At 35.3% G+C, this 16,493-nt stretch overlaps 1 protein-coding gene across 1 annotated transcript in view; it reads left to right on the plus strand.

Annotated features, from left to right (window-relative positions):
- Positions 1-3,054, plus strand: part of KIAA1841 (KIAA1841 ortholog) — a 58,594-nt gene extending 55,540 nt beyond the window's left edge. The window contains exons 21-22 of the mRNA XM_012639232.1: positions 1,416-1,507; positions 2,895-3,054. Coding sequence (XP_012494686.1) covers positions 1,416-1,507; positions 2,895-2,931 — 129 coding nt within the window. The 3' untranslated portion in view covers positions 2,932-3,054. The remainder of the gene's footprint in view (positions 1-1,415; positions 1,508-2,894) is intronic.
- The last annotated feature ends 13,439 nt before the right edge of the window (positions 3,055-16,493 follow it).

Here is a 16,493-nt window from a genome sequence, read left to right on the forward strand (position 1 = left end):
AGAATAACAAAACTAGGTGGCTTACACTATAACGTATCAAGGCTGATTATAAATCTATAGTAATTATAACAGTGTGGTTGTTGGACAAGGTCGACCTATAAGAAAAAATTGTAAGTTTGACTCCATAAAAATTAAAAAAAAAAAAAAAAAAAAAAACACTGTTAAGAGAATGAAAAGACAAGCCATAAACTATGAGAAAATATGTGTAAAACACTGACATGAAAAGGGATGTGTATCTAGAATATATAAAGAACTCTCAAAACTCAATAATAAAATTAAAAACTCAATAAAAATAAATGGACAAAAAATTAACCAGATACCATGAAAGAAGGGATTCAGATGACAAATAAGCACACAAAAAGATACAACATTAGGGAAATGTAAATTAAAACCTCATACCACCATATACCAACTAGAATGTCTAAAATTTAAAAAAAAAAAAAAACAGCCAGGTACAGTGGCTCATGCCTGTAATCCTAGCCCTTTGGGAGGCCAAGGAGAGGGGATCGCTTGAGCCCAGGAGTTCAAGACCAGCCTGAGCAACAAGACCCTATCTCTACAAAAAATAGAAAAATCAGTCCGGTGTGGTGGCATGCCCTGGTAGTCCCAGCTACTCAGAAGGCTGAGGCAGGAGGATGGCTTAGGCTCAGGAGTTCAAGGCTATAGTGAGCTATGATCATGCCACTGCACTCTACCCTGAGCAAAAGAGTAAGATCTTGTCTCAAAAAAAAAAAACCACAAAAAACCAAAGGTTGATGAGGATAAGGAGCAACTGGAACTCTCATAGATAAGTAGTAGAATTACAAAAAAGAATGGCCACTTTGGTAAATAGTTAGGCCATTCACCATACTCATCAATTCACACATTTTTATAGTGACTTTATTCATAATTGCTAAAAACTAGAAACACCCCAAATGATGTCCTTTACCTCGTAAATGGATAAAGCAACTGTACGTATAACAAAGAACAAACTCCTGATTTATGCATCAACATGGATTAATCTCCTATACGTTATGTTAAGTGAAAGAAGCCAGATTCAAATGGCTATATACTGTATGATTCCATTTCTATAATGTTCTGGAAAATGTAAAACTACAGGGACAGAAAACAGACCAGTGGTTGCCAGGAATTGCTAGTAGTAGGTGGATTGACTTAAAATGGGCACAAGGAAATTTTCTTGGGGGTGATAGACCTATGTCTTCATTGTGACAGTGGTTACACAGCTGTATGCATTTGTCAAAATCCAGAGCTGTACACTAAAATGGTGAATTGTGCTGTATATACATCACATCTCAAAAAGGCTGTATTTTAAAAATCAAAATAAAATTACTTCTAAATTAAAAAGTAATCTCATTTTAATAAAGCAGTCCCTCTATTGATTCTGGGAAGATGACTTAATTTTCTTTATTCTGCAGTTTGCAGGAGGTATTTATTCCAGGCTTGAAGCACAAATCAAGGCCTCAATGCCAGTTAGTGCACGGCAAAGCAACTCAGAGAAAAACACAAGGTAAATCAGCATAAAATAATCAGAATGCCACTGGCTTTGAAGTGAATTTTTTTTTAAGATAAATCATGTGAACACTAGAAGCACATAATTTGAGTTTGGTTTTATGTTTTGTTTCAAGGATTAGATTATCAAGGCATTAATCAGAACCAGATTTTAACTTAAAAGTTAAGATTTAAAAAGGGCTGGGGGCGGTGGCTCACACCTATAATCCCAACACTTTGGGAGGTGGAGGTAGGAGGATCACTTGAATCTAGGAGTTTAAGACCAGCCTGGACAACATTGTGAAACCTTGTCTCTACAAAAAAAAAAACTAAAAAATAAAAAGGTCAGCCGGGCGCGGTGGCTCACGCCTATAATCCTAGCTCTCTGGGAGGCCGAGGCGGGCGGATTGTTTGAGCTCAGGAGTTCGAAACCAGCCTGAGCAAGAGCGAGATCCTGTCTCTACTAAAAATAGAAAGAAATTAATTGGACAACTAAAAATATATAATAGAAAAAATTAGCCGGACATGGTGGCGCATGCCTGTAGTCCCAGCTACTCGGGAGGCTGAGGCAGGAGGATCACTTGAGCCCAGGAGTTTGAGGTTGCTGTGAGCTAGGATGACACCACAGCACTCTACCCCGGGCAACACAGTGAGACTCTGTCTCAAAAAAATAAAAAAAATAAAAAATAAAAAGGTCATGAAGACAAAATGTAATGGAAAGTATAAGTGTTCTTTTTTTTAAGTTTTCTGTTTATTGGGCCAGCTTCATTCTCACCCATCTCCTGATAAAAATGTATAGTGCTACTATGAGTTAATGGTGTTTTTGTACTGTTTGTAGATTATATATTGTTACTTTATATAAATCATTGAAGTCTTTACCATTCCTTGTTTTATTATTTTCTTCCTGTTAATAAAATCTAGCTGGTGAGGCTTGTGCCATTTTACATCACAAATTTTCTGTTAGAAATCAGTTACTAAGATTTGAACATTGATATTGCAGATCCTAAAGCTTTATATGTAATTCTGAAATCCAGAAGGCTCAGAAAGCCAAAAATTTTTTTTCATACATTTATAGCAATTCAAACTTGAACTGAGCTGCTATGATGATATTCATAGTTTTTATTTATCCCACTTAATGTACATGTTCATTTGCTGAACATTAATATACTTGATTATGGAGCACTGCCCCAGATTTATAATATACAACCATATTACTTCTCGAAAATTTAAAAAAAAAATCTGAATTCCAAAATAGATCTCATTCCAAGGGTTTTAGAAAATGGATTTTGGAGCTACATGAAGATTCATAAGCTTAGATATTGACAAGCAAACATAATCTAAAGCAGTGGCAACTTCCTTTTGTTTTAGAAGCAACTCTGACCTTCTTTTCTGTTTAAAAACTCTAGGTCTAAAAGTCGTTTTGGTCAAGGGCGTCCTGCATAAAGCACCTTTAAATAAAACTAAAAAGACAGAAGGCACACTCCTGGTATCTGAAATCGCTCACTTCTCGAAGATCTTCAGAACGATGACTTTTAAAGTTTTAATTTTTTAAGTTATTGATTATTCTTGCAAGCCACATAAATCATAATGCTAAGAGAAATATATAGTTAAGTTTTTTGAAAATCTAATTGTAAATATGAAAATTCTTAAATCTAATTTTCTTTTAGTTATGATTGTAGGCTATGTAAAAAACAATTATTTACAAATTTGCATAGTTAAGACTCCCAATATTTGTTTTCCTTTATTTATTTGAAAAAGAAGAGGCCTAGACTATCAAATAATTTTTTTAAAGACCTTAAAAAATTAGAGGAACACAAATGGTAGTGTTATCCTGCATGTGCACTGATCGTAGGATGTTGTTTGGATTGTAAGTGTTGGGATAGCATTGAGAACTACAGTTTGTATGATGAAATTCCCAATGATGCTAATTTTAAGTTTGCATGAATATTAAGGAGCGACAGATCTCAAGACTGCATTAAATAAAGTTTCAAGGTGAGGTATTTCAATACTGTGTTGGGCAGAAGGGTTAATTTTTTTCAGCATTATTCCATGGAAAGTACAATGTTAATCCAACTTTTTTTTTCTTTCAGTTTTTAATGCTTATCATTTGGTCATCTGAGCTGGAGTTACTGATTATTATCTCTTTCTTCTGTGAAACTAGTGCCATTCTGAATTTGTTAAAATAACCATTGATAGTTTTAGGAGAGTAAATCATTTCAGCTGTATGAGACACCCACTGTACAGTTCTCAGGGCTCTAAGACCTAACCATATTTCTGTAGCCATTCAAATAGCCCCTTTAAACAGTTAAAATTGCTAGTTACTTTAGAGATGTCTAAGAAATTTCCAAATAGATTAGATGGGTGAAAAATTACATATATTCAAGAACAATCAAAATAAAATTCTATTTTATAGATCATGTTTGAATTTTTCTAACCGGACAGAAAGAGTGCTCAGGGAAAATTTGTTCTAAACCACAAGCATATAATAATTTATGTGTTTGGAAATTACTTACATGTAGGTCTCTGAAAAACTTTGATGCACTGTGTCTATTTTTTAGTCTTCATTTGCCTATAATTAAAATTTATTCAAATTACTCAGAGAACAGACTTTGATAATTTGTGACAAAGCAGCAATTTCTATTGAAATGTTGAAGTGTTACACTCAGTTTACACATATAGAAATCATTATTTTTAGTGAGTGTTTTAGTTGATAAATGAAGATAGATGTTATTTGATGTTAATGTATAATTTTGCCAAGGTTTTTGAACTTCTGTTTAGAAATTTTGTTCCCCTTTATATTTGTTTCGATCGTTTGATAGATTATACATAAATAGATTATACATTTTTATTTTCAAAAGAAAATGTTTTGTAGTACATTATGTGTGAGCCCTGTTAGATACCAGGGTCTTGTTGGAGTTTACTGTATTCTCTGATGAAAGGATTTGGGTTTGTACATGTAAATGGTGCTGTGATGACACCAGAAGAGGAAAATGTGCCCTTTTGATTTTTAACTTGATAAAAAGGCAAATTGCTTCTCCCCTGGGGGGACTGTACCACTGAATTGATTTTTACAAACTAGAATTTATCAGAATTTGTTTTCAGAATGTGGTTTTTATTTTGTTAATGTCTGTAGTACATAAAACAGGTACCACAGACATTTTACTCAAACTCTTAATAGCATTTTTTTTGCCAGATACTTTGACGTTTTACCTTACATTGATTCTGAATTCACATTTCTTTAATTGAAATAAACATTAATGACAAAAGTTGTTTGGAAAGTCCCTCTATCTGAGTGATTCCATCTTCTCAGAAAAAGTCTAGATTGGCTCTAGATTTCACAGGTTTTCATGGAAAATAAGCTCTGTTTCATGGCGAAATTTTTTAAGTTTTAAGATTGTTTTAAATGAAGTTATGCTGGTAAAGACTCAGCAAGACGTCTAAGTGATAAAATACTGCAGAAAAGATGATAAGGTGATCTGGTAACAGTGCTGATTACACACAATTGCATTATTTTGCTTGTTATTTTCCTTCTTCATAATACCTCAGCCAGGTATTGTAAGATATGCTAACAGCTTTGGAAGCTGAAGCTCAAGCTCTGTCATGGTCGTCTGCTAAAGGCACATTATAATATAAAAATAAAGAAAAATGCCTTTTATCGCCAATACCCGGGATTAATTCTTCAGCCAGCCTTCAGCTGTTCATTGAGCAACTGTTTCACACCTCCCAGGAAAAAGGCACTGGAATACCTAGCCAGTGCAATTCTAATAGGCTAACTCTCATTTAAAGCTCATCTATTGCAAAAATGATATAGATTAAGATTATTCCCACTCTTATAGGATTGTTCGGGGATTAAATGAGTTAATAGAACCAAGAATTAGCTAAGTACTTTCTGGCTTAGAATAACCCCTCCATGAATGTTAACTATTATCGTTGCATTATTATTTTAATATTTGGAAGATAGCCTAAATTCTTTGAGTTTGATATCTCTCTTCCTATAACTTGAGTTGCTAAGACTGGTAAGTGTGTATGTCTGTGTGTGTGTGTGTGTGTGTGTGTCTCTTTAGTGCAAGAAAGAAGGCAACTAATACTTTGATGGTTACTCTGACATCATTTGAAACTTTTAAAAATTATATTAAATGTTTTGCCTTATTTAGGCAGAGTAAACAGCATTTGTAAGAAAGAGCTAGGTAGAGAATACTGTTTCCTGATATGTGGCAGTAACCTATGCTGTTTTCATAGAGAGCTTACTGACGGACAGTGAATGAAGGCCACAGCATAGTCATAGCTAAGTTATATCTTTGCTTGAGAAAATATAGCTAGTTTGACCAATTCTTATCAAACTAGAGGTGGGCATGGTCCTAGTAGTTGCTATGGGTTGAATGCTTTGTATATGCTAAGGATGGTGCTATTTCCTTATTTCCTTTAGCATCACAACCCTCCCCCCAAATCAGGTATTATCCCCATTTTACAGGTGGAGAAGAAAATTCAGAGAGGTGAAGTAAACCACACAATGGGATTGGAATCTGGGCCTGTCAGCACATTACAGCACCTTCTTGAAACAATTTTCCCTTAGATTGCCTAAAGCATTCTGTCAGAGTGCCTCCTGCCTCACTGGCAGCTCCTTCAGGCTGAAAGCAAGTGACCCCAGCTCACTTCCTGTAATTTCAGACTTGTTAACTAGCTGCCTACTTAACCATTTGTACTTGAAATACCAGTAGGTATCTCCAACTTAACATAATCAAACAGATCTCGTGATATATCTCTCTATTCCCCGCTAAACTCCCTGCTTATTCAAGCCTATTCTTTCCCAGTTCAATAAATGGCACTACTACCCACCCAAGTGCACAAGGCAAATATCTAGAAATTGCTCCCTGTTTCCTTCACTTTCTACACTCAGTTGGTCAGCAAATCCCATACATACCCCGAATCCATTTGCTTCTCTCCATCTCCATTATCACCAGCTCCAGTCATTAACCTCTTTTACATGACATGCTACAAATGCCTCCTACGTAATTCTCCAGCTTCCGCTCTTACCTCTGTATAATTCATTATGCACAAAGAAACTATAGTGGTTTTAAAATGTGAGTCAGATCATATCACTCTTCTGCTTAACCCTCTAATAGCATACCATCAAACCTAGACTAAAACCCAAACTCCGTATCTTGGGTTAGCAAAGTCCTGCATGGCCTAGCCCCTGGCTGCCTCTCAGACTTCTTTTTCCATCTTTCTTACTACATTCTAGTCATAGCTTGTCTGATCTTCCAATGAGTAAGCTCATCCCCACCCTTCAGTTCCTTCACATTAGCTATTCCTACTGTCTAGAAGAATCTTACAATTCAAAGTTTGGTTTAGATGTCACCTCCTTACAGGAGACCTTTCCCGTGTATGTAATATAAAATATCACCCAGGTCACTCTCATCACATCATCATCATTTATTTCTGTGCATATCTGACATTATTACTCTGATATTTTTCTTCCTTTACGTGTTGGTTTGCAATCTGTCTCCCATGCTAGAATGCGAGCACCACAAGAGCAAACACCTGGTCTTCACTATTGCTGTGTCTCCAATGCCTAGAACAGTGAGCAGAGCAGCTGGCACCAAGAAACTTTCCTCTGGGAGTTCACACTGTGGGTGGTGCCTCCCAAGATCTAGACCGTCCCTAGCCATGGTTGATTTTAATTTGCACCTGTTAGAGCCTCAGCAGATGGAGGCCTTGGCATATATCTTGTCATGGGTTCTCAAGACTACTCTGTCACCCTATAGAAAGATATATCAGGTTAGTTTGTTGCAGATATGAAACATAAACCTGGATGAGTTCTGCTGAAATCTGGACAGCTTCAAGTTCTCAGTGGAATAGAAATTTAAATAAGCTGACCTGATGGCCACCCCTTTCTCTCAACAATATATTAAACATGAACAGTTGGATAATGAGCAACCACTGCAGCACTTTACAGGGAAGATGTAATGAAATTATGAGCATCTCAAAAGCTCACCAAAGTGATTCTTTTTTTTTTTTTTTTTTTTTTTTTTTTTGAGACAGAGTCTGGCTCTGTTGCCCGGGCTAGAGTGCCATGGCGTCAGCCTAGCTCACAGCAACCTCAAAACTCCTGGGCTCAAGCGATCCTCCTGCCTCAGCCTCCCGAGTACCTGGGACTACAGGCATGTGCCACCATGCCCGGCTAATTTTTTTCTTTCTATATATATATTTTTAGTTGTCCAGATAACTTCTTTCTACTTTTAGTAGAGATGGGGTCTCGCTCTTCCTCAGGCTGGTCTCAAACTCCTGAGCTCAAACAATCCACCCGCCTCGGCCTCCCAGAGTGCTAGGATTACAGGTGTGAGCCACCGCGCCCGGCCAAGACAAATCATCACTTAACAAGAGAATCCCAGTAAGAATAGCTGACTTCTCATCAGAAGCAATGGAGGGCAGAAGGCAGTGGGATAACATATTCAAAGCGCTCAAAGAAAAAAAAGATGTGTCAGCTAAGAATCCTATCTTCAATAAAATTGTCTTTCAAAAATGAAGGCAAAATGAAGAAATTCCCAGATAAACAAAAATTGAGAAAATTTATTGCTAACAGACCCACCTTACAAGATGTACTAAAAAAGGCTCTTCAAGCTGAAACAAGCAACTCCGGACAATACTATAAATCCAAAAGAAAAGGGAGGGCATTGATAAAGATGTCATAGGTACATATTTATTTTCCTTTCTTCTCTTGATTTAAAAAGCAATTGAATAAACCAATATGTATATAATTTTATTGTCAGGCCTATAACATAGAAATGTAATATATTTAACAATAGCAGCACAAAGGAGGTTGGTGGGAACAAAGCTATATTGGACTAAGGAAATGACTCCCAATGGTAACTTAAATTCACAGGAACAAATGGAGAGAACCAGAAATGGGAAATAAGACTAATGTAACAAAAGCTATAAGTACATATTTTCTCCATTTTCTTCTTTCAGCCTTTTAAAAAGGCATAAAAGTATTTCAAGCAATAGTTATAATAATGTATTACTGGGTTTGTAACATACATATAAAATATGTATAGCAATACCACAAAAAGAGGGAACAGGGAATGGAGCTATATAAGAGTAATGCTTCTATATCTAATTGGGATTAAGTTAGTATAAATTTAAAGCAGATTCAGATGTTAAGAGGTATATGGTAAGCTCTAGAGCAACAACTGAGGAAACAATTCAAAAAATATATACAGGCAGTCCCTGGGTTATGGACGACCCAACTTACGGGGTTCAGTACTTACGAACAGGCTTCCAAGGCTCCCCATAAGGATAATTTACAGTTAAATAATAAGTTAATAATTCAGGAACTAGTTTCTTCCACACATATAAACAAACCTGCACGACATAAGCAGTTCGTTGGCGCAGCATATTTACACTAGCAGCTAATTTTGTTGTTTATATGGTTGCTTATGCACAGCGTAACTTTTGTCTTAACTTTTTATTTGATTTCGTGAGTCTGTATTTACCCTTATGACCATGCCTCCAAAGCGAAAGTACACTGCAAGTTCAGGTGAGCCCACAGCAAAGAAAAAGGTGATTACAATGGAAACAAATGTAGAAATAATTAAGAGTGCAGAGAAAGGCCTGGCACCATTACTCATTGAGAAAGCATTAGGCTTCAGTTGCTCAACTATCAGAACAATTATAAAAGATAAAGTATGAATAATGGAACATGTGAAAGGCAGTGCTCCAATGAAAGCATCAGTTATTACTAAGCAGCGTAGTGGGTTGAAACGGAAATGGAAAGGTTATTATTGATTTGGTTGAAAGATCAAAATAAGCATAACATTCCTATTAGCCTACCATTGATGCAACATTAGGTGAGTGTTAACTTTTAATATTCTTTTTTGAAATTTCTCCTGTCTCCTATCTAAACTTTTTGTATGAGTTTGTTTTGATGTTCTGTTTCTTTGAATTAAAAGAGCACAGTAGTTTCTGTAACTTCTTATTACAGTACAGGGGTATTATTATTATTATTACAGTATTACACTGTCTTATTACCACATATGAACCATTATAGTATTATTATTATTATTACCATATATGTAATTTGCATTTACTCAGATTCATCAAGGATCCAAGTTACATAAAAATCCAACCTACAGATATTTTCAGGAATGTATCTTGTCCATAATCTTGGGACCGCCTGTAGTAAAAAAAAATTTAAAAATTAATGTTATGTCAGACAATATTTATTTTATTCAATGCAAAAGAAAGTAAAGGAGGAATAAAGGAAAAAAGAGGAAATATATAGAAAGCATAAGGTAAACTGGCAGAAGTAAATCCAACTATACAAATAATAACATTAACTGTGAGTGTATTATCCAATCAAAAGGCAGAGATTGTTAGACTAGATAAGAAAACAAGATCCCAAATAAATGCAGTGTATAGGAGACACACTTAAGATTCAAAGATATAAATGAATTAAAAGTGGAAGGATAAGAAAAAGATTTATAAAATGCAAACAGCAACCATAAGAAAGCTGAAGTGGCTATACTAATATCAGACAAAATAGGCTTCAAAATGAAAAACAATCGACTAAAGAGGGACATTTTATAATGATAAAATGGCCAATTCATCAGGAAGATATATCAATTATAAATATGTATATGAATCTAACAACAGAGCACCAAAATTCATAGAGTACAAATTGACAGAAATGAAAGAGAAATACATAATTCAAGAATAATGGTTGGAGACTCCCATCAATACATGAGTAGATTAATAAAATGTGGTATATGTATACCGTGGAGTACTACTCAGCCATAAAAATAAATGGTGAACTATCTATTTTATTATCCTGAGTGGAGCTGGAGCCCATTCTGAGAGAAGTGTCACAAGAATGGAAAAACAAACACCACATGTACTCACCATTAAGTTGGTACTAACTGATTGACACTTATGTGCATATATGGGAAGTAACATTCATAGGGTGTTGGGCAGGTGGGAGGGGGAGGTGGGGAATGGGTAAATTCACACCTAATGGGTACGGTATGTGCTGTCTGGGGGATGGGCATCCTTGTAGCTCTGACTCAGGCGGTGCAAAGGCAATTTATGTAACCAAAGCGTTTGTACTCCCGTAATAGAAAGAAAAAGAGAGAGAGAAAGGAAGGAAGGAAGAAAGAAAAGAAAGAAAGGAAGGAAGGAAAGAAAGAAGGAAGGAAGGAAGGAAAGAAAAAGAAAAGGAAAGAAAGGAAGGAAGGGAAAGAAAGAGAAAATGGAGACTTCAATACTGAACTTTCAATAATTAATAGACCAAGAAGGCAGAAGATCAATAAGGAAATAGATGAGTTGAACAACATTATAAACCAACTAGACCTAACAGAAATCTATAGAACACTCCACTCAATGACAGCAGAATATATGTTCTCCAGTGCATATGGAACATTCTCCAGGATAGACCATATATGCTAAGCCATAAAACAAGCCTCAATAAATTTAAAAAGATAGAAGTAATACAAAGTATATTCTCCAACCACAGTGGAATTAGAAATAATAATATATGATAACCACAATGTAAGTTAGAAATAAATAATGGAATTTGGGAAATCCACAGATACATGAAAATTCAAATACTACTAAGCAACTAATGCAACAAGGAAGAAATCACAAGGGAAATTAGAAAACACTTTGAGATGAATGAGAATAAAGACACAACATACCAAAACCAATGGGATGTAGCTAAAGCAGTGCCTAGAGAGAAATTTATAACTGTAAATGCCTATACAAAAAAGGAGAAAGGGCCGGGCGCGGTGGCTCACGCCTGTAATCCTAGCACTCTGGGAGGCTGAGGCGGGCGGATTGTTTGAGCTCAGGAGTTCGAAACCAGCCTGAGCAAGAGCGAGACCCTGTCTCAACCAAAAACAGAAAGAAATTAATTGGACAGCTAAAAATATATCGAAAAAATTAGCCGAGCATGGTGGCTCATGCCTGTAGTCCCAGCTACTCGGGAGGCTGAGGCGAAAGATAGCTTGAGCCCAGGAGTTTGAGGTTGCTGTGAGCTAGGCTGACGCCACGGCACTCTACTCCAGGCAACAGAGTGAGACTCTGTCTCAAAAAAAAAAAAAAAAAAAAAAAGGAGAAAGAATGTAGGATGAACAAGTTGAAAGATCTAATGTACAAGATGAGGACTACAGTTAATGTATTCAAGATTTTTTTCTAAATGAGTAGATTATAGTTGCTCTTGCCATGGGGCTGGGGGGGTCAGGATGGGGTAACTATGTGAGATGATGGATATGTTTATTTGTTCCACTATAGTAACCACTTTACTATATATGTCTCTTATGTTGGATACCTTAAGTATACATAATAAAATTTACTTAAAAAAAAATGATTTCAAATCAACAACCTAACCTTCCACCTTCAGACAGTGGAAAAAGAATAGCAATTAAAAATGTCCAAAAGGAAGAAAATAATAAAGATTAGAATGAATGTGAATGAACTAGAGAATCGAAGAACAGAGAAAACAAATCAAAAGATGTTTTTTGGAAAAATAAAAACAAATGGACAAACATTTTAGCTAGACTAAGAAAAAAAGACTCAAATTACTAGAATCAGAAATGAAAGAAGCAACATTACAGAAAATAAAAAGGCTTATGAAGGAGTACTATGAACAATTTTATGCCAATAAATGAAATAACAAATTAAATGAACAAATTCTAAGAAAGACACAGCTGCTGAAATTGACTCAAAAGAGAAAATTTGAATAGATCTATAACAAATAAAGACATTAAATTAATTATCAAAAACTACCCACAAAGGAAAGCCCAGGCCCAGATAGCTTCACAAGTGAATTTTGCCAAATGTTTAAAGAAAAATTAACACAATTCTTCACAAACTCCTCCAAAATTTAGAAGAGGAAAGAATACTTTCCAACTCATTCTATGAGGCCAGTGTTACCCTAATGCCAAACTAGACAAAGACATCACAAGAAAAAACTACAGACCATTATCTTTTATGAATATGAATGCAAAAATCCTCAACATACACTAGCAAACAGAATCCAGCAACATAACAAAAATAATTATACACCATGACCTAGGGAGATATATTCCAGGAATGGAAAGTTGATTTAACATATAAAAATCAATTAATAAATATTTTTAAAAAGCTTCACAGTTATCTCAATAGATGCAGAAAAAGCAATTGACAAAACCCAACATCGTTTCATAATAAAAACACTCAACAAAGTAGGAGTAGAAAGGAACTTTCTCAACCTGATAAAGAGCATCTGTGAAAAACCTGCAGCTAACAATTAATGGTGAAGGGCTGGATGCTTTCCCGCCAAGATTAGGAACAGGACAAAGATGTCCACTCTCAATATTTCTATTCAACATTGTACTCAAAGTTCTAGCCAGGGCAATTGCCCAGAAAATGACATATAATGCATCGAGATGGAAAAGAAGTAAAATTATATTTATTTAGAGATGATGTGATCTTGTATATGTATAAAATCCTATAAATCCAGTAAAAAACTATTAGAACAAATAGTTTCAGGATATAAGATCAATATATAAAAATTAATTTATTTCGATACACTAACAAAAATATAAGTCCAGGTGTGGTGGCTTGCACCTGTAATCCTAGCACTTTGGGAGGCTGAGGTGGGAGGATTGCTTGAGACCAGGAGTTCGAGACCAACCTGGGAGACATAGGGAGACCCTGCCTCTACAAAAAATAAAAAAATAAAAAAAATGATAAAATCTATTGAAAAAAAGAAAAATCTAAAAGTGTGATTTAAAAAACAATCCCATTTACAATAACATCAAAAAATAAAATACTTAAGAATAATTTAACAAAAGAAATGGAAAACATATTCTAAAAACATATTCAACCAAAATATTATTGAAAAAAAATTTAAAAGATCTAAATAAATGGAAGAACATCTTATGTTCATGGATCAGATTTAACATTGTTAAGATGGTAATATTCCTTATACAGATTCACCACAATCTCTATTAGAATACCATCTGACTTCCTTGTAGAAAATTAACAAGCTGATCCTAAAATTCATCTGGAAACTCAAGAGATCCAGAATAGACAAAACAACTTTGAAAAACAACAAACTTAGAGTCACACTTTCCAATTTCCAATGTTACTATAAAGCTACAATAATCAAGACAATGTTGTACAGTACTGGCATAAGCATAGACATACAGATCAATGGAACAGAATTTGAGTCCAGAAATAAACCCACATATCTATGGTCAACTGATTTTCATCAAGGGTGTAAGACCATTCAATGGGAAAAGAATAGTCTTTTCTACAAACGGTGTTAGGATAACTGGATAGGCTCATGCAAAAGAATCAAGTTGGATCCTTATCTCACACCATATACAAAAATCGACTCAAAATGGATTAAAGATCTAAATGTAGGAGTCAAAACTGTAAAACTCTTTTAAGAAAATGGGTAAATCTTCATGACCTTGGATTTGGCAATGGATTCATAGATATGAAACTAAAAGTATAAACAATAAAAAAATAGATAAACTGTACACCAAAATTAAAAACTTTTGTGCTTCAAAGGACACTATCAACAAAGTGAAAAGACAGCCTACATAATGTGAGAAAATGTTTACAAATTATATATCTGATAAGGAATATTGCATCCGGAATATACAAAGAATGCTTACAACTTAACATTAAAAAGACAAATAACCTAATTTTTAAAATGGTAAAGGATTTGAATAGACATTTTCCTAAAGAAGATATGCAAATGACCAATAAGCACTTGAAAAGATGCTTATCATTAGCCGCCAGGGAAATGCAAATCAAAACCACGATGAGATACCACTTCACACTCAGTAGAATGGCTATAACCAAAAAGCCACATAATAGCAAGTGTAGCCAAGGATGTGGAGAAATTGGAACCCTTATACACAGCCCGGGGGAATGTAAAATTATGCAGCCATTTTGGAAAGCAGTTTGATAGTTCTTCAAAAAAGTTAAACATAGAGTTACCATATCACCCAGGTATATATACAAAGAATTGAGAACAGGTACTCAAACAAATACTTGTACACAAATGTACATAGTAGCACTATTCACAATAGTCAAAATGTGGAAACAACCCAAATATCCACTGACTGATAAATGGATAAACAAAATGTGGCATATCCGTAAAATAGAATATTATTCAGTTATAAAAAGGAATGAAGTATTGATGCTACAATGTGGATGAACCTTGAAAATATTATGCTGAATGAATGAGGCCAGATCCGAAAGGTCGCATGCTGTATGACTCTATTTATATGAAATATCCCGAAGAGGAAAATCCATAGCAACAGAAAGCAGATTATGAATTAATAGGGACTGGAGAGAGGAGAATGGTGAGTGACTGCTTAATGGATGTGGGTTTTTGTTTAGGGTTGTGAAAATGTTTTTGAGCTTGATGGAGGTTGTGGTTGCACAACACTATGAATGTACTAAACACCACTTAAAACAGTTAATTTTATGTTATGTGAATTTCACCTTAAATTTAAAAAGGAATGTTTTCCAAAAGAAGATAGACAAATGGCCAAAAAAACATGAAGAAATACTCAACCTCACTAATCAGGGAAATGCAAGTTAAAACTACGACGGGCTGAGAGCGGTGGCTCACGCCTGTAATCCTAGCACTCTGGGAGGCCGAGGCAGGCGGATTGTTTGAGCTCAGGAGTTCGAAAACAGCCTGAGCAAGAGCGAGACCCCGTCTCTACTAAAAATAGAAAGAAATTAATCGGACAACTAAAAATATATAGAAAAAATTAGCCAGGCATGGTGGCACGTGCCTGTAGTCCCAGCTACTTGGGAGGCTGAGGCAGGATCGCTTGAGCCCAGGAGTTTGAGGTTGCTGTGAGCTAGGCTGACACCACGGCACTCTAGCCCGGGCAACACAGTGAGACTCTGTCTCAAAAAAAAAAAAAAAAAGCCAATATTATATTAAAATGCATTTAAGTAATATAAATATAACCCATAATCTCACCAATTTATCCTAACAGCTACATCACTTTTGTTTAGTCTCTTCTTGGGCTTACCCGTATGCATATATCCATTGCGCACGGGACAGTATTATTATCTGCTTTTTTTACAGAAGGAGAGATTGAGACTTAAAGATGGCAACTTGTCTAAGGGCAACAGAAAAAAATCATTTGAGCAGCACGTTCTTGATGACAGTATTGCTGTATTAAATGGGTCAACACATGCATGTAAAGCACTTGGAATAGTGTCTGACATATAGTAAGTGCTCAGAAATGTTAGCTATTATTATTAGACCACATGAAATAGTTTTACAAATAATTCCATTGTGCTCATTCCTATTTTTGACCTTGGCTTATGTTATTCCCCCCACCTAGATTGTTATCCTTTCATTTTTCTGCCTAGTGACGTTTTTCTCTTGCTCAAGTCCCTGCTCAAATCTCACCTCCTTCATGAATCCGCTGATATCGTTCCTCTCTGAGTTGTATTGTACTCACAACATTGCCACAGTTTGGCAGTCTAACGTTCTCACTGCTTTGTTTGTTGGTCTCCCTGACCAGCACTTATGCTCTGTTAGAAATATTTTATTCCTCACATATATAAAAATAATCTGAGGCACACATGACGATGCTCACATTAGTTAATTTTGAGTGGTAGGTTCAGCTGTTGGTTGTTTTAGACTCTACACTTTTCTGTGGTTCATATATTTTCCCAAATTAAAGAAAATAAGAGAAATGTAAGCAACTGTCACAATTATTTTACATCAGAAACAATTACTTAAAGGAGTCTCTCAAATGTATTCATTTTTAGCCATAAATAGTCATATGATAGCATGGGTGTATGTAGTCATATACTCAGGAAAGAAAGCTGACTCTTTCCAGTAAGCAATGGAATTAATATTTTTAAATGACATCTAGCTTTGTCCAACAAATCACTTATTACTGCCTCTCTGACAGTGGCTCAGGAGCTGGGCCTAGTGTTGGTATTTTTTTTTTTTTTTTTTTTTGGGACAGAGTCTTGCT

Source organism: Propithecus coquereli, unplaced genomic scaffold, assembly GCF_000956105.1.
Source record: "Propithecus coquereli isolate 6110/MARCELLA unplaced genomic scaffold, Pcoq_1.0 Scaffold138, whole genome shotgun sequence".
In the NCBI taxonomy this organism is placed as follows: Eukaryota; Metazoa; Chordata; class Mammalia; order Primates; family Indriidae; genus Propithecus; species Propithecus coquereli.